This window comes from Eretmochelys imbricata, chromosome 3, assembly GCF_965152235.1.
Source record: "Eretmochelys imbricata isolate rEreImb1 chromosome 3, rEreImb1.hap1, whole genome shotgun sequence".
NCBI classification, from domain to species: Eukaryota; Metazoa; Chordata; order Testudines; family Cheloniidae; genus Eretmochelys; species Eretmochelys imbricata.
Genome location: NC_135574.1, coordinates 126756842 through 126775512, shown reverse-complemented (window position 1 = coordinate 126775512; position 18671 = coordinate 126756842). Strand labels below are relative to the sequence as shown.

Genomic DNA, 18671 nt, shown 5'->3' with positions numbered 1-18671 from the left:
CTTGCAGCATGCAACTTGGATATCCATGTCCCATAGTTTACAGTGTTATTAATAGTCATAAAACTATCAAGTCTCTTTAAGAATTCAGTACATGATCTCATACACTGAGCTTCTGGGCAGTCACTGCTGCAACCTGATTACATGCTGCGTGAAGAAATACCATCCAAATAGAATTACATTCATTTGATTGAAAACTGGGTTTCTGCAGAAATTCTTATGAAATGTAATTTCAAAAATATCCTACATGCTGTTCCAGACTGGTTTTCAAACCCACTGCTCAAACACTAAACAAAGAATCCCGAACAGTCTTGGTGAGGTAGAAAATATTATAATTACCAGAGCAACAGAGGAATTTAATATTGGAGCTGCGTTGAGACCTCCAAGTGCCATTTTTGAATCACCAGATAAAACCTCTCCCACCGACACAATACATTATCTGCCTGCTGGGGCCTTACTAATGTTAAACAGTTACTCAGTTTTGTTATGCCATAATTATGGGGCCTTACATCAGATTGCTGGTTTAACACTTTTTGCACAATAAAGTGAGTAGGGAGAAACCCCACCACCAACACTGAATTGAAATATTTGTTTGACTCCCTGTCCAAACCATCTGAGCTCCTTGTGCATCTCTACTGCCACCAATTGTCCGTCTGGCAAAAACTGCATCTGCTATGGTCTACAGAAGTACATTCTCATTTTGTTCCAAACATGAGGCAAAATTCTAATTGCCATGGGCTTAGTCTGATGCCAGAAAATCTGTGGGTAACAAAGAATTGAGGTGTTGCAACTGTATTCTATCTCCCTGCAAAGTCACCCCTTACAGCTTCTATAATAAGAAACACAGAGGGATGTTTTGGGGCCGGCATGGTCTGTGTGTTTAGGGAGGGTAAGACTCTGATCCTGCAGAAGGGAGTATGCAGCCACTCATATATAGGTTACCTGTGTTCTTAGAAGGAATCATCTGTGGCTGGGAAAGGCCATTGTCAGTCAGAATAAAGGGCAGAGGGGTTTTGCAGCATGAAGGATTAGAGAAGAGAGGGGTGTGAGGAAGAGGTAGGGAGCTGTCTTTTTGTATTAAGAATAACCAGATCAGGGCTCATTTTTACTATGTTTTTATTTCCATTGAAGGGGTTCTGGTTACGGCATGAGCTAAATAGCTCTTGTGATTTATGCCATCACCTTCTCCCTCTCTCTGAGAGCAAACTAGTCTTGTGCTATTTGTTTTGATGGTTCCTTTGCTTTTATACTATTCAGCATCTCCTGAGGTTTGCTTTCTAGCATGCCAGGTCCGACAAGACAACAAAATTACCATTAAATACTCATTACTAATCTCATCTCAAATGGTTATACTATGGGCAAGTGCAGCTGCAAAGGGTTCTACTAGCTAGGCTCTGGTTTGCCACTACCCCAGGCAGTATGGTGCCAGGCTCCTGGGGGAGCTAGCAAAATGATTTGGGCTGTGGTCTCATTAACATGCACAGGACATGCAGCTCTAAATCTCATTTTCGTCAGAACCAGATGGTGCAGTGTTCACTTTCCTAGTGCCTGGCCAGGACAGGGACTTAGAGCGAGTTGCCTGAGACTCAATCTAGACGAGACATAGGTGATACTAGTGGGTTGGAACCCAGGGGATACAACAGAAGTAGATCCTGCCCCTGTGCCTGAAAGAGATTTTGCTCATTTTTTCTCCAAGATGTTTGCAATTTGGGGGTGCTACTGGTGAAGTTGTTGGCCCAGAGAACCTTTTTTACCTGCATATGGTAAGTAGTGCTTAAATTATGCGGAAAAATAGGGGGTGGCTTTAATGTAAACATTAGTGAGAAGTAAGGGGGGGGTCATAAGACAGAAGTGAGGTAACCACTAAAAGTAGTATATGGGGGCCTGCCCCTCCCTCCCCAGCCCCGCCATAATTCAAGCACAGCTGGTAAGACATTTGTGACATTTTACTTTGGATCAAGAGCCTGCCAAGGAAATCCATACTTTTGTAACTTTTAGTTAGGATTACTGCAATGTATTTTGCATCTACATGAACCTATACATGAAGGTCATGTGGAAGGTAATGGACAAGGCAACTATATCACTGTTAGATGGGTATTACTCACAGGAAATATTTTACACCAGTTCTTTGATGACTTTACTGTTCGCACTTTTACTTCTGGGTTCAATTCAAGCTCCCGACTTTGATGTGTAAAGCCCTATAGTACATAGTTTACATTAGAGCCTGGTTACTTGAGAAGTTGCCTCTCCTCCTGTACCACAGTGCAAATGTATTTATTTCACTTACAGAGTGCACTATCACCCTAGGCACATTTAAATAAGAACAATCATATAACAGTACAATGCCTCCAGCATCTAATAGTAGCCAACACAAACAATCCCATAAAACACCCTCAGAGAAAGCCTCGGTAAGCAGCTCTTACAATGTTCCCTGAAAGGCAACTGATTCAGCCTGTCAGACCTCTCCACTGGGAATGCTCTGCAACGCTTCTTATATGGGCCTGCCCAGCCCTGACTGGCTGCTCCTCACAGCCCTTCTCTGATCGGCTGCCTCCTGCACAGCCTCCCTGGAGCTCTATTAACCCCTTAGAGCCCAGTGTGGGGCAGGCACCCCATCACAGGATTATAATTAATGGTGTAAACAAGCAGATTTCTAGATACTTAATCATGATTTAAGAGTAAAAGTGACAAACAAAAACCACCAAACATTTCCTGAATACCTGTAAATGAGCACAAACAAGCTGCTTCATTGACAAGTAAACTTTTTTAAAAACAGGATGCTTAGGAATTAACTTGATGTTTCTCATTGGCAGATGCAAACACTATTTTTTCCTAACCTGATTGAATGCAGTTTTCAATAACAGCTTTGCTGCGATGGTTATTTGGGACAAACCATGTAGCCTTGTTTCAGCCTTTATGTAGCAGCAAGAAGTATTACCCTGTAACAAAGGACATGGAATAGAATGGTCTCTTTCAAAGATCTTTTTGGACTTCTTTAATAAGCTGCCTTTCACAAACTATGTAGAAATAGATTAAAGATTACAATAGTGAAAAGCACACCATTCTAAATAGTTTATTTTACACATAGGGAGTAAAAGGAATAAAAATACAACTATGTTATCACACCTGAATTACATTAAAATGTATTCATCATCAAATGCTTCGAAAAGAGTAATTACATTTATACACACTGTAGTTTGTGATCAATATTAATGGGAAATAACTAGTTTCATACACTTTCTGTCTAGTCAGAATACGTCTCCCAGACTGCACAGTAATTTGTTTGTATTCTGAGTTGCAAGAAACAAAACAGAAAAATGAACAATTGCATAATCTTGCAATTATTTTATACTTGCATGTGAGGAAAGAATAAAGGTAGATTGCAGGAGAGTCTGCAGGAGTTTACACATGTATTTTGGGTGCTGGAGTCAAAAGAAATTACATAATGCTAGAGAGAGAGAGAGAGAATCAACAAGAAATATTTGTAAAAGTAAAGACATCGGTCCAGATCTTCATGGAGTGTAAATCAATATGTCTCTATTGAAGACTGAAGAGCTGGACCTGGTCTTTAGATTTTTACTTAATAAACTGCATTCACTTTAATGATTTTGTTTAAGGCAGCATGTCTGAGTGGATCTACCATGCTGAATAATAAAAACAATATTTTTTACATTTATATGGTGTCGTTCCAAAGGATCTCAAAGTGCCTTACAGCTGTGGGGCATACATACAACACCACTAAAGTGCAGCCACTTCTGGGATAGACAGAGGAGCCAACTAGCACCCGAGTAAAGGGAAGGGAAATTTTGGGCAAAGTCACCAGGCAAACACTTGGTGGAAAGGAAAGTACCATGGGTTGGTTAATGTATATTCAGGGCAGACATGAGTGCAGTTTTAGAAGCCTTCAAGAAGCACCCATCCAGAAAGCTGCAGTTTAACTAAAATTCAGTGAATGCAAGTAAAATTCAATCCTACATATCTACTTGGAATGTGAACTTATGGTCCACGGGAACCTAGGCATATCATATCGTATGCTTAGTCTCCTAGTCCATCCCCTTCTTCCTTACACCTGATGTGAAGAAATGAAATGTTCTCCACACAGCAATTTCTGTTTTTTCTGGAGATGCATGGCATTCATTTATGATTTTAGAGAACACAACTCTTTATGAGCCTGATCCTTAATTGACTTTGAGAGGAGTTGTAGGTGCTCAGCACCACTCACAGTCAGGCCCTAATTCTTTCAAGAAACAGAAAGGCAGGCAAAGGGACAAGGAAGAAAACAAATCAGACTTGTGCACTTCCAGGGGATACATATCTACACTGTAAAATAATAACCAATCTCAACCAGAAACTGGCTTGAATGACCTACATACAAGATTGCGTCTAGAGCAGATGAATCACTTCTTATTGAGGATGATGTTGCCCTCTTCGTCTTTGATTCGAACCCGGCCAGAGGAATATTTTGTTTCCTGTTGGCCACTGGAGTACACAGTCTTTACAGTGCCATCGGGGTACTCCCTTCTCTTGAACTGTGACGTGTGAATTTCCTTCTGCCCATTACTGAACATCACCATTTTATCGCCATTCCTGAAAAAAAAGACAATTGATAAAGTATTCAACCACATACAAAAGCCCAGATTCCCCATGGGTGTATAGTATATCCTGACCAGGAGCGGTGGGAGCTCCCTAAAATTGGGCGGGGGGGCCACTGGCACCTGAACCGTGCCCTGCCCCTCCGTGCCACCCCTCCCCCCCGAGGCCCTGCCCCCATGCCACCCCTTTTCCCTGAGCCTTCACCCTCGCACGGCCCCTTCCCCAAGGCCCTGCTCCTGCACCGCCTCTTCCCACCAAGACACCCCCACCCATGCTCGCTCCTCTCCACCCCTCCCCCTGTCGCTTGCTCTTACGGTTGGTAAAAAGCGATAGGGCCATGACCCCTTGGTCCCCCATGTTCTGGTGCCCCTGATCCTGACAGACTCCAGCAATGGAAAATACACCGTGGGGAGATATAAAGTATAATAGATAGCTTCAGAAACCAATGCTGAGGGCCAGGGCTGCCTCCAAAGTGGCCAGCACTCGACAGGGAAGGGGTGTGGATATACTCAATCAACTCACTCCAAGAGCTGCTTCTAACAGTGGGGCTTTGATGGAGTCCCAGCCATAACTTAAAACTGCTCCCTGCAGGGGAAAGCTATGAGGGAGGTGAAGCTACAATTATGCTGCCTGAAATGAATCCTCCCTATGGTGGATGGGCCCAGGCTGGTGCAAGGACACACAAATGACATCTCCTTGTGTCCACATGGGTGAAAGTAGCCCTAATGTTATAAACACTGCTGCAGGAGATGGACAGGGTGCACAGAAATGCATCACTGAGACTAAACGTTCTTATGAATATATCTGATTTGCAGCAGTGGGAGTGGAATATAACACATCAGATGGAAGCTTTCCCCTCCAAGTTTCAGCACAGCTCTGATCTTCAACCACCCAAATGTAACAGCGTTTACAGAAGGACTGCAGTTTTCAGCAGTTCTCACAATGTGGCCTTCATCACAGAGATGCATCAGTACATAAAATTAACTCAAACAGTAATGAACAACATAATCTGCACTTACAGTGCACTCTCCATCCAAGGATCTTAAAGCACTTTACAAACAGTGGTACTCACAATACCTCTGTGAAGTATGCGGTGATAAGTATTATTATTACTCATTTTTCGCTGAGGCACAGGGAGTTGTTACTTGCAGTGACTTGCCCCAGGAGAGAGAGTCGGCAACAGAGGTAAGTATAGAGGCCAGGAGTCCAGATCTTCAGTCCCCTGCTCTATGCACTAACCCAATGCACCTGACCCTCTGGTGCCTTGCCCCTTGCGTAATAAGTTATTACAGCTGAACAAAGTGAGTGTAAAGTGCTACTAAATCAAATCACACCTACTGTATCCAGCTGCAAATGACTACACAAGATGCAAGGCAGTGAAGAATCATCCCCAATGCCTCGCTCTGGTAAAAACTTTCCTCCATTCGTACTCCAAATCCTTTCTCTTTTCAATTCTTCTGAAACCTCCGAACAAACTGGTATGTACTGAAAACAAAACAACCCTCTCGTTTGTAAAAATGAACCTTGTAAGACACAAACTAAAGCTTTAACCTTCTGCCCTCCCACCAGGAGAACCGGTATAGATCTGCTCAGTGCCCCAGCCATGTCACCTCACAGGATACTTACTTTTCTACTTTTACTACTGTGCCATCTGGAAAAACAGTTTCCTCAAGCCCACCATCATAGAAGCGTTTCACTGTCTGATCTGGGAACACAATTTCTTTGGTGCCACCCGGGTGGTGTTTTTCTGTAGAAAACAATATTTTTAAAGTCTATTTAGAAACTCCATCATGTTGGTTTATATGAAACTACAGCATGTTCTTTCACAAGACATGGGGGTGAGGAACGGACTTGATAGATGGTAACCTACTAAAAATTGTAAAGAATAAATAATGATAAGCATCTAAATGGTGCTTTTACATCTGTAGATCTCAAAGCAAATATCAATTATCCACATTTTATAGATGAGGAATCCAAGGGACAGAGAGGTGAAGTGAAAAGTCCCAGTCTCCCAGAGTTAGAGTCAGGCAATTTTTTATGAGAAGATACTCCTGCAAAAGTAGTTCAAAGTTATGAGCTACCACATACCTATCTGATTGTTAGGGAACTGCAGTAACTCCAAGCCATTTGGATAAGTGGTATGGGTTGTCTGTGCATCTGCATAATAATAAATCTGCAAGGACAGTGAAGAGTTTGTATTTTGTTCCTAACATTTTAATAAAGGGATACAGTTATAACAATGTTTTAAAAAAATCTCTCATAGAAAAATGATTTTGAATTAACTTAAGGTATTTGGATTACAAGTAATTATATTTATATTTCAACTCTCCTCTTTCCCTCACATATAGGATGTGTCCAGATTTTGCTGCTTTCTCCTCTACAACATACAAATAATCAATGCAGTTGCTAAAATTATCTTCCTTGCCCACTGGATCCTTCCTCTTGCTCCCCTTTGCACACTTAATAAAGTGTAACATTCTCATCCTACCTTCAAGAACCTGCTCATTTCCACCCCAGCTCACATTACATTATTATTTCCTATTTGAAGGAAATAGTACTACACCTAGAGGAAAGGACCCAATTGCATTGGCACCCTGCAAATGTATAATAAAGAGACACTCCCTGCCCCAAGGAGCCATGTCTCACACTTTGCTTTGTATCATGGTTTCCATTTCCACCTGCTCCACCAAAGATGCCAGCATCAGTGCTCCATTTGTTCCATCTTCTACTGCTATCTTGGCTTCTTTTCACTTTTCCACTTGTCTGTGGGGTAGACTCTCTAGCCCAGTTCACCAAGCCACCCTGCTTCTCTTTCAAACCTCTACTAAAGACACTCTTCTTCTACCACGTCCACAAGACGTAGGACCTTGTAGTACTAGTCAATCTGCATAAAATATTGACGTGCTTTTTTTAAACAAAAAGAAAAGACAAGTGTTTACACACCACTCTCTGATCCGGCATGATCTTCTTTACATCTCCATTGAAAAAAGTAACCACTGTCATCCTTTTATCAGCACTGATCTCTTTCTTGGTACCATTGCGGAAAATAATGATTCGACGGCCATCAGTAAGCACCTCTTCTACCTTTAAACACACAAAATACACCTCACAAGAGAAACAAAAATGGGCCAAACACCCCTTTCAGCTCCACCAGTGCAGCCTCAGTGCAGTCAGTAATGTTGCAGTGGTGTAACTGAAATGAGAGTTTGCTGCTAAATATTTCATTAACACAGGGACTTCAGGCTATGCCACAGCCCTTCAAAGCTTATTTCTGTAGCATGGGTAAGTAATGCCTACGTCACTTGTGTGCCAACAGAGGCCTAAAGATTATTTATCTCTCCCCCTCTCCGCCAAATGCGGGTTTTGGCAGGCTGGCCAGATTGCTATTTCTTCTCATTCAGTCTGAGTTTCAGAGCGTTGGCAAGCACAGTATTTCAATGAAGGACGACAATTCTGCAGCTACACAGTTGGAGTGAGCTAAGACTCCTGATTAAGACAATCTAGTTAGTCTGCACATATGTCCACACAAGTCAGAGCAAACTGAGTTCCCCACCCAAGAAACCTAGGATCTGGGTGGAGGGGACCAAAATGATCTGATCTGATAAGCTGGCATATGGTGGTGACATATGCAGATGGCAATTTTACTTCCAGACAACGTGACCCCATTAGAAGCACTTCAGCTCTATGGAAGCTAAATTTGCTGCATGCAGAGAGCCCCTGGGAAATCACCCAAGACCACTTGACAAGCAGACAGTAAACACATCACCAGTGTACTCTTTTGCAGCTGATGCGTTTGTCAGAGGAGACCTGCGGTCTAGCAGAACCTCTAATTAACCCAAGCAGACTTTGCTGGAGTCACTAGGGCAGCTACTTCTGGTCATCAGGTTGCATTGATTTACATAACACAATCCATTTAGTGAAATCCCAGTGGAGGAGGCAGTCAGAAGAGCTGTGCCTTAACTCTACCGTATGGCGCCAGTGTCATAAGCCATTCCTCATGGGAAAGGAAAGTCATGAACAGGAGAGAGGAGGAATACAAAAAATTTTGTGGGGAGGAAGAGAGGAAAGTAGGGCTTCCCAAAACAGGCATCGTAATGGATACTTGGGACAATATTTTTATTTAAATGTAATTGTATTCAAAGATGCCTGGGTAATAACTCAAAATTGTTATGAAGAACACTTTAACACGAAGTATTGTTATTCAGAGGTCCAAGTGCATTAGGGTGGCTGTTAATGTCTTGCTCCACCTTTAATGCCATCACATCCCTCTATCCCATTTCTCTAGCACTCCCCATCCCCCACAAAAAACAAGCCCAGAACTCTTGACTTTATGAGCTGAAAGAAGTGGTGAAAATGCTTAATCTTTTCATGATTCTTTTCCTTTCCAGATGCAGAACTACAGGTCCTGCATTTGCTACTTCTGTGAGAAGGAACTGTGACAGGTATAGGCTGCCAGAGCCCATCTTAATAATAACTGTGAAGAGTTGGTGGTCTCTGGCCAGTCCCCACTAGCCAGGCAGTATCTACATCACGGAAACTCCCATTAAAACAACTGGCATTAATTGACACCCTCATTGGTAGCATTTGCAGAGAGGCCTAGGACTGAATGGACATGAGGAATGAACTAATGTCTCATGCCTTAAGCCCTGGTGTGTGCCAGAAAACTGACCCATAGCTGACAATGGGTCCCCCCTAAATTAGTGTTGAAAACAGTTTAATAGGACAAGACTGTTTGTAGCAATGTTACACAGGAGTTGGCGGGAGCCTGGGTGCAAGTCTCAACCACACTTCCTGTTATGGCATTGGAAAGAGGGCTGCCCAATCCATGCAAGCAGTTAAACACAACACCTAGGTAGCACTTTTTCATCAGTAGATGGTAGCTGCCATTATCTGCAGTTTACAAATGGGGTAACTGAGGCAGACAGGATAAGTGACTTGCCAAAGGTCACATGGTGAATCAGTGGCGGAGCTGGAAACAGAATCCAGGTGTCTGGATTCCGAGCCCGTTAGTTAATCAAATTTCCCATAACATATGGTGTGATCTTTACATTTTTGCTTTCCTGTGGAAAAGGGAAACTTCTCTTACAAAACGTTCTCTAGAGCCTGTGTAATGGTAATTCATAGCCATAGCAGGGATCCTACTGGTCACCTCTTTTCTACCCTGACATCTGTGTAAGGTCCCTTACCTTGCCATCTGCATACTCTATTTTTTCTCGCACCTCCTCATCACTCTTTTTGCTTTCTTCATATAGTGAAGATCTTCTGGATAATGTTGATTTTGGACGAAAATTCTACGGAAACATTACAGTCCCTGTTATATTGTTACATGAACATAGAGTTTTGCTAATATTTTTGCTAATCTTAATCAACTCTGCCAAAAATATGGTAATCAGGAGAGCATTACTATGGGAGACAAGCACTGCACAGAAGGGTGAGACACAGGGCCCTGTTCTCATTTACTTGGAGGCCCCTTCAGGCTGCTCTGGCTGCATAAAATGGCCTTAAGTTATATTTACACCCACGGTGTAAAGGGCCCTCAGTGTAAGTGAGAATCAGGCCCACAGTGTCCAGATCCATGCTGAACCAATATTAGCTACAATGAGGGAGTGTGCGTGCTTTGTTTTGGAGGCAGAAATCCAATGGAACAAAAAGTCTTTCTCCTGGCAGGGTAGTAACCCATTCAGATGAGCAACACAACAGGGAAACAGTCAACTGAAGACAGTTTAGGGTGTGAGAGTGAGCTACCACCCAAAATCACAGAGCCTCTCAGTTCCAGCTAGCAAGGGGGTCACAAGAATATCCTGATCTGGTGTGTTCTGGTTCACCAAAGAATGTCACATGAGGTCTTAAATGAAAGCAAGGGTCACATTGGCCATTGATACCTCTGTGAAATGGATGTGAAGATACTACGTAAGGAGTTACATATCTATGCTAAAAATATGTTCTTAGATTCTGTATTACAGCAGAGGTGGAGAAACAGGTGTCCTGTCAGAAAAAAAGATATTTATTCACCTGTTTCTCTGTTGCAGGTAAATTAAGCATCATAAGCTAACACAATGGAAGCACATTTACATATGAAATCAACAGGGAGACATGAAATCAACAGGAAAGAGCATACAGAAAAAGCAAGTGATGGGTTATCCCATCTCAGACTATAGACAATCAACTTTGGAGATATAGGTAGAAGGCAAAAGGTAGCAACCTGCACCTAGGAAGTAAACAGGTAGTGTGTTTACATTCATGAAAATGGGACCTTAACAAGCCTTGACTAAAGACGCTGAAAAAGGTTTTGGGTGAGATAAACTAGACAGGAGGTTAACCTAATAGTTAAGTTTAGTCTCTAGAAAGCATGTCATGATTTTGTTTTATATATCACCCTTTTGTTCCATTATCCTTACTCACTATCTCTTGAACCTTTGATAATAAACTTCTTGTTCTCACTATACATAAAACTCAGTGATGAGGTATTAAACAAGGTGCTGATTCTGAGTTGAATCATACAAATTGGTGTGTACACTGTTCCCCTGGGGACTGCAGCCCTGATATTTTCGAGAGTGTTCAGTGGAGAAGGGGCTGGATGCTACAGGGCAAATGCTTCAAAGGAGTTCAGGGACTGGGGTGCACCTACTGTTAAGCTGCAAGGCAAAGGAAGGGCTGGCACAGCCCAGAGGAGAGGGCTTGGGTGGCTAACAGGCTGGAGGTATCAGGTTGCTAATACCCAGTTAAGCACAAGGAAGTCTCCCTCTCACTGGAGGCGGGGTGGGGGGTAACAAGGTGACCCACAATCCTGGAGACCCTGAGAACTGTCACAGCATTCCAGAAGCTGTGCACTCTCTCTGCAGCTCCTTAGCAATGCCTCTGCCCTCCCTGCCAAGATAAGGGCCTCCCTCACCTTTTGTATTATTCATGCTTCTTCGGTGGCATTTTCACCAGTGGTTCCCCTTCTCTCTGAATTTAACTGTCTTCCATTCCCCATTTCTTCCAAATCCAGATTTCCTAACTGTGGCCCAGAACACTTTGGGGTTTTCTCTGCTGCCTGCCAATGTATGCCAAGATATCTTCAAAGGGCCAGAGTGCTGCTTTTGCAGCAAAGCCTTCTGGGGCACATTAGCAATGTCAGGCAATGACAGAAAACACGTACTCTGAAGACAGCTGTGGCAACAAAACCGTAGGTAAAAAAATATTTAGTTTTGCTTAAGCTTTGCACTGCAGCTATGAGCAGTCCCAAGTCTTGCAGAGAGAACAATCCGGCTTCCTACCCCCACAAGGTCATATGCATTTTCATCAGGCAACAGAAGGCAAGGCCTGAACTAACATTAACCCTGGAAAGAAATGTGATGTAGGAAAGGAGGCTGCAATGGAGGGTTCTGTTGCCCCAGGTGTATTTTATTTTGCTTGGATTGATGAAACAACATTTCAGCGCACGGTTGCATGGCTGGAGCTACGGGTGTCGAAGATCAGTACGTGAGCCAGTATCTAGAATTAGCTCAAACCTTTGCTTCAGCATCCAGTAAAGCACAAAAACCTTCTGCTGCTGGTTTGCTGCCACTTGGGATTATGCTGTTTCTCCTGGAGAGTGTCACAGAGGCTGTTTGATCCCAAGGTTTAAGTGATTTTTCAGTCCTTTTAAGGCACAGATTTTCTTTCTCCTGTGTCAAGATGAAAATATTAAATTGCAACGTAAACCTCCTTAAGACAAATCGTTATAAAGGGTTATTTTCACAGAGAAACATACCATGGGATTTGTAAGATGTCGCTATATTGTTTTAAGTACAATCAGCACCAACAGACGGGAGGAAAAATGAAGCAGGCTGAATACTTGGCCCCATGAAGACAATGGAAATTTTGCCAATGACTTAAATGGGACTAGGATTTAGCTCGGTGTCTGTGAAAGCTGAAGTATAAATCTTGCTGGATGATTAAATATATCTATATGGATAAATATACCTGTGTTTCCTCATTGTTACTGCAGGATGCAGAGCTACAAACTTCATCGCTCTGGTTGCGAAAGAGGACTGTGTCCTCTGAACTACCTGAGGTGGATGAAAATCTGCCTACAGGGTGTGGAAAGAAAAACAGATTCAAAAGGTTAGTGCAGGCCTAGGAAAGTGCCCAGTCATACAACTGCCCCGGTGTTGTTTCAGAGTCCATTTAAAAAATACTGACTTTCAGATTCATGCAACACGTTGTTTATTGCCGCAATAATATCATTCTCGTTGACAGCAACACTTGGTGCTGCCTCCTCCTGGAGCAAAAGAAAGAAGCTGTACACTCACCTGCAGACCACTGCTGACAGGTGGAAAGTTCCCACAAATCATAGCCATAAAAACGTAGGGCTTGCAGGAAATCTTACCTTTCGTGTAAGAAGATGAGTTGGTTTCCTTAGACACAGTCAAGTGTGAGACGGGAAGTATAGGTGACTTCCTGCCATAGGTTCTTTGTTCATTATGAGATGATTGACGCATAACCTAAAACAAAATTTTAGACAAATATACAGTCCTACCATCTCTGTAACTTGGCAATTCTCAGTGTATGAATGGTCATGTGTGAACTTCTCCTGGGCTGTCAAGAAATGAAGCTTGTACCATAAATAACCAATATGGTATCTACAATTTGTTTCTATTCAACTGTCTACCTCTCCCCAAACATAAGCATATTGCTTATTATCTTAGATTGTAAACTCTTTGGGGCAGCACGTGTCATAATGGATCCATGATCCCAACCAGCGCCTCTGAGCAATATCATAATATAAACAGTAAATAATCATAACAATCAGAATAATTGCACTATTAACTAGTTACCTTCTCTGGCTCAAATGGTGTTAATCTTCCTTGATGGGATGTTCTCCTGCCAGTGGGTGTTGTATTTCTGCTATGAAAGTGATTAGATGGTGTCTTTTCTCTGGGTTCCCTGGTTACTGATTTCAAAGACTCGGTCCTTTGCACTCGGTCCTTCATTGCCTGAAATGCATTCAATACTTTTGCATTAAATATACACCGTCATGTTAAAAAATCACACTGAAGTCATTCTGTAAAAGTAGCAAAAATAATTTGCTTATTTCAAAAATGTTAGATTTTTTTTTAAATTTACTTTTCACTATTTTTGCTGTTTGTTTACTTTTCACGTTTCTCTCTCTGCTTGGAAAATGGAAGTGGACAAGCCACTTTCACTTTTGTTTCTAAGCAGTTTCATTTTCTGGTTCTTGTGAAGCTGGAAAAACCCTGTGAAAGGTTGCAATCACAGCAGCAGGATGTTCACATATGAAGCACTTATAGATTCATAGGGTGAAATCTGGCCCTACTGAAGTGAATGGCAAAACTCCCATTGACATCACTGGGGCCAAGATTTAACTCACAGTTTTTAAGGCCAGACGGAGCCATAACAATTGCCTTGGGTAAAATTTTTCAAAAGCCCTTATGTGACTTTGGAGCCGAAGCCTCATTTTCAGAAATGCCATAGGCATCCAGGAGCTAAAGTCCCACTGACTTTCAGTGTGACTCAGAAGCAGTGCTAGCCCATTGGAGGCCCTAAGCAGGAATATTTTGCCAGCCTCCAACACATAATAAAAAGCGAAAGGGGGCACCCTTGAGCTGCTCGGGCCCTAAACAATTGCTTAGTCTGCTTATGCCTAGCACCAGCTCTGATGTGACTTAGTCTCTTTTGAAAATGGGGATTTAGGATCCCAAGTCTCTTAGGTGCTTCTGAAAATTGAATCCCGACTCTGACCTCATACGTAACACAGACCATAGAATTTCACCCAGTAATTCCTGCATCAGCTCATAGCTTCTAGTTGAACTAGAGACTAGATGACCTCCTGAGGTCCCTTCCAACCCTGGTATTCTATGAAAATCTATGAAATTAGAGCATATTGTTTAGAAAGACATCAAGTCTTGAGGACAAACATCCAATCTAGGCCACCCCATTCAAAAGTGGGGAAATGACAAGCTAATAGTTCACACACAATATAAATGCTGCCCCTCTGTGTCTGTGCACATTACACAATACAGTCGTTATTCACCTGATCACATTTTACTTCACAAATAATATAATATAGAATTTTAAGGGTTTTTTCCTAAAATCTTCCTGACATCTGTATTCACGTTGCACAGTAGCCTCATTTCACAAGTAACTGCCTTTTACATGTTTTTAAATTCCAAGTTAGTTCAGTGACTGGGCAGGCAAATGCGGTAATTGCTGCTGCTACTGTGGGAAGTAGCTTCCAGTCCGTCCGTGGATGTTAGAACGTATTTGTGTCTTGAGATCATTAACTGCAGAGACAGGAGGAATCTCAGTTCATCTGACTGACAAGGCACAGATTTAGACTAGGTATAAAAAAAAAGGCAGGGGAAGGATTATTATTGGGATGTTCAAATGGAGACAAAACAAAAAAGTTACAACTTGAAGCCAGGAGGAGGAAAATTCTAACTAGATATTTAGGAAAAAGTTCTTAAAAGTGAGATGCATCAGACAATGGTGTAATCCAGCCACAGAAGAGCAGTCAAAGGGCTATCAATATGAGCCCAGTGCTGCACTCATTATGGTCAAATGGGAGTTTTGCCATTGATTTGATGGGAAGTAGGATTAGGTCTGATGTGCACTAAAGAGAAATTGGGTTTCACGCTTCGGGCCAAATTCTGTGTGGTCTCTTTTGTAATTATGCAATGCCTGAAACAGTGAAAATACTGGATTTCAGCTTTAGAGACAAGGCTGCAGAGAGCTCATGAAAGGAGACCTCACAGCCTCCCGTGTGCCGTGGTGCAATTCTCTAGTGTCTCTCTCTTCAGGGCCAAAGAGTCAGGGAGGGTTTGGGGAAGGGGAAGCTGGAAGAGTGGGTGGGGCAAGACTACTAGATCCTCACACTGTGCAAATTCAAGGGCCAAAACCATGCATTGGGGCAGGGGCACAGTACGCTGTGATAACTACAAAGATGCAATTCAGTTATGCTTAAAATAGGAGACAGATGATTGTCTCACACCAGTATGGAGTTAGGAAGAGTGCAAGGAAAACTTTACTACTGAGTCATAACAGGGGGCCATATAGAAAAGGTGACCCCACATATCTGGCATATCTGGACACTTTGATTTACATACATTTTGGTCCCAGAAATCATTTTCTAAAATAAGTCTCATGTTAAACTGTGGAAATGTGCCTGTTTGCAATAAGGACCCGAGTTTTGTCCATACTTTCATATTCACATCTCTGGGGGGGTGTTTCTCCACTGGCGTTTTCCTCCCCACCGGAGTGGTGCTGCGACTCTTCTGGCTACCTCGCAATGGCCTTTCTTCTAGGTTAGCCAGAGATGATGTCCCTCTCAAAATAGCTTCTGAAACCTAATGGAGAATTTATGATAAACAAAGCAATGGTTTAGCCGTCACATCTAACAGAACCAGTCACTTCATCTTGTACCTGGTGAAAAAACTCAAATCAAACCTTCACATTGGCTGAAGTAACAAGGCAATATGACATAAATACACAGCTAGCGACTATTCAGTCAGCTAGACCACAGGAGGGTGGGCAGGAGCAGGTGGCATCTGTTTCCCCCCAAGCAAAGAGATCAATACGGCATGGAAATCCCTCACTAGGTGCCTGGAGTTGGAAAACTTAATGGCTCTGATAGGAGATAAAACAGAATCACCCTAAGTTTACACTCAAAGGACTAGATCCCCAATCTGATCAAGTTATGCTTCTCTGAGCCTGGGGCTAGTCAGGGACAGGATGGTCCCCAGCATAAGTTACAGAAGCCTCAGGGTCATGTCCCATATACAGCGCCCTTATGCCACCTGAGGATTCTCCAGCCCAGAGGGAATCTTCAGAGGCTGAAAGCCCAGGCTTTATGGCTCTTTTGCACCACCAGAGCAGGCCAACGCAGGTGGAGTGGGGGCCGGAATCTAGACCAAAATGTCCAGTGTATTTTGCCTTCCCTAGCTCTTGCTTTGCTTGGGATTGTTATACAGTTTTGCTCCGTACTGGTGTCCTTTATGTTGCATACAGCACAGCTGGAATCATCTTTGTGTGTGACCTTCACTATGCATAAGAAGAAGCGTCATCAGAAGTAACAGGCAGATTTCAGTCAAGTTAAAAATCAAAATTAAATTTGAATATGGGATTACATTTTCTGAAGTAGCCAAAGGGAGTTAGGGGCTTAATTTTCATTAATGCTATATTAAAATTACATTAAAATATATAAAGATTATTTACCATTTCCCTTACTTTTTCAAATGAAATTGGTGGTTCCAGGCACCTTGTAAAGAAGAATAGAGTTACTGTCATTTACAAAGGGAAGGATGGCCCAGTGGTTAGGGTACTAGCCTACGACTGGTTATGTCCCTGAGAATAACTGGCTAAGAGGGAGAGAGGAGTATGCACATGCACTCCTGAATCTGAAGAAATCTCAAAGCTTTGAATTGCTCTGACATTGGTATACCAGACACTTCCACTGCTCAGACAACCACCCACAGACAACAGATCCTTCAGTACCGGGGTTTCTGATTTTCTGCTTATGAAATCCACAGCTCCAGATTTCTTTTCTGCTTCCAGCCTCTGATGCTCTGAAACTCTGAGCTCATCTCGAAGCTCCAGGTTCTGTTTGGTCAGCATCTCAATCTGATTTTTTAGCTTGCCATGGGCAGCCTGCCAGCGGGACTCATTTCTCCTGAACTCCTCCTGGAGCCCTGCAATCTGCTGTTTTAACATCTGTTATTAGAGAAAGGCATATAACATTAGTGCACCAGTCCAGACGAGGAAAGCATTTGGAAAGATGCATGAAATCTGTTGTTTTGCTTAAAGCTTTATTGAAAATTTTCATTATGACATAAACGCACACAAAACAAAATCACACAAGATCTACCAAAATACACAGCAATAAACAAAACAGACAACAACAAAAAATCCATGCTGCAGAAGAGCCAGAGAAAAGGAGCCTAAGAAAAAGGAGTAGCTATTAGCCCCCTACAGTATTTAAGGTGTACTGACAAGCATCTACAGCAGTGAGATATTCAGCCAACAACGGATGATTTTAGAAATGCTGAACACCCACTGTAAATGAAGTCAGTTGAAGTTGCAGGTGATCAATGCCTTTCAAAATCAGGTCCTAACATTCCAACCATCAAGGAGCATCTCGCTGTGTTTACATTAAAAAAAAAAAAAAAAAGAAAGATTTTCTTTAAGTGGCTTGGACTGATGGAACAATCTGACCTATTCAGGTTCTGATCCTAATGAGTCTAGAACATCCACAACTCTTGCTGACGTCAATGACAACTCAAGCCTGGATGTCTTTCTAAAACACATGCTGAGCTCAAACAGAAGTTATGGGCTTGATGCAGAGATTAGTAGATGACATGAGGTTCTTGGGCCTGTGTTATGCAGGAGGTCAGCCTAAATGATCATAATGGTTCCTTCTGATCCTAAAATAAAAATCTATGAATCTATGATCAAGCCATTTTAGAAACACATTTAAGCATATGTCTCCTTAGACATGCACTGCCCCTTTATTAACCCTGCACCTTTAAATGTAAAGGAGTGGATGAGCAAAGATCTCAAGCCTTTCCTTTGCTCAGGGAGAAGTACACCTAAGGCTTAATTGTAATCTGTCATTTTGACAAATAGGGAGGAACTGATTGAGAATTTGAAAGTGGAAGGCAGCTTGGGTGAAAGTGATCATGAAATGATAGAGTTCATGATTCTAAGGAATGGTAGGAGGGAAAACAGCAAAATAAAGACAATGGATTTCAAGAAGGCAGACTTCAGCAAAATCAGGGAGTTGGTAGCTAAGATCCCATGGGAAGCAAGTCTAAGGGGAAAAACAATAAAAGACAGTTCGCAGTTTTTCAAAGAGACATTATTAAGGGCACAAGAGAAAACTATCCCACTGCGTAGGAAAGATAGGAAGTATGGCAATAGATCACCCTGGCTTAACCAGGAGATCTTCAATGTTCTTAAAATAAAGAGCCCTACAAAAATTGGAAACTAGGTCAAATTACAAATGATGAATGTAAAGAAATAACACAAGTATGCAGGGACAAAATTAGAAAGGCCAAAGCACAAAACAAGATCAAACTAGCTGGAGACATAAAGGGTAACAA

General features: G+C 42.3%; 1 protein-coding gene across 1 annotated transcript in view; it reads right to left on the bottom strand.

The window, feature by feature from the left end:
- Window positions 1–4394: 4394 nt before the first annotated feature.
- Window positions 4395–18671, bottom strand: part of LOC144262167 (centrosomal P4.1-associated protein-like) — a 61729-nt gene continuing 47452 nt past the window's right edge. The window contains 11 exon segments of the mRNA XM_077811819.1: window positions 4395–4584; window positions 6217–6337; window positions 6679–6763; window positions 7534–7674; window positions 9777–9881; window positions 12084–12239; window positions 12538–12644; window positions 12944–13058; window positions 13392–13550; window positions 15774–15920; window positions 17068–17283. Coding sequence (XP_077667945.1) covers window positions 4395–4584; window positions 6217–6337; window positions 6679–6763; window positions 7534–7674; window positions 9777–9881; window positions 12084–12239; window positions 12538–12644; window positions 12944–13058; window positions 13392–13550; window positions 15774–15920; window positions 17068–17283 — 1542 coding nt within the window.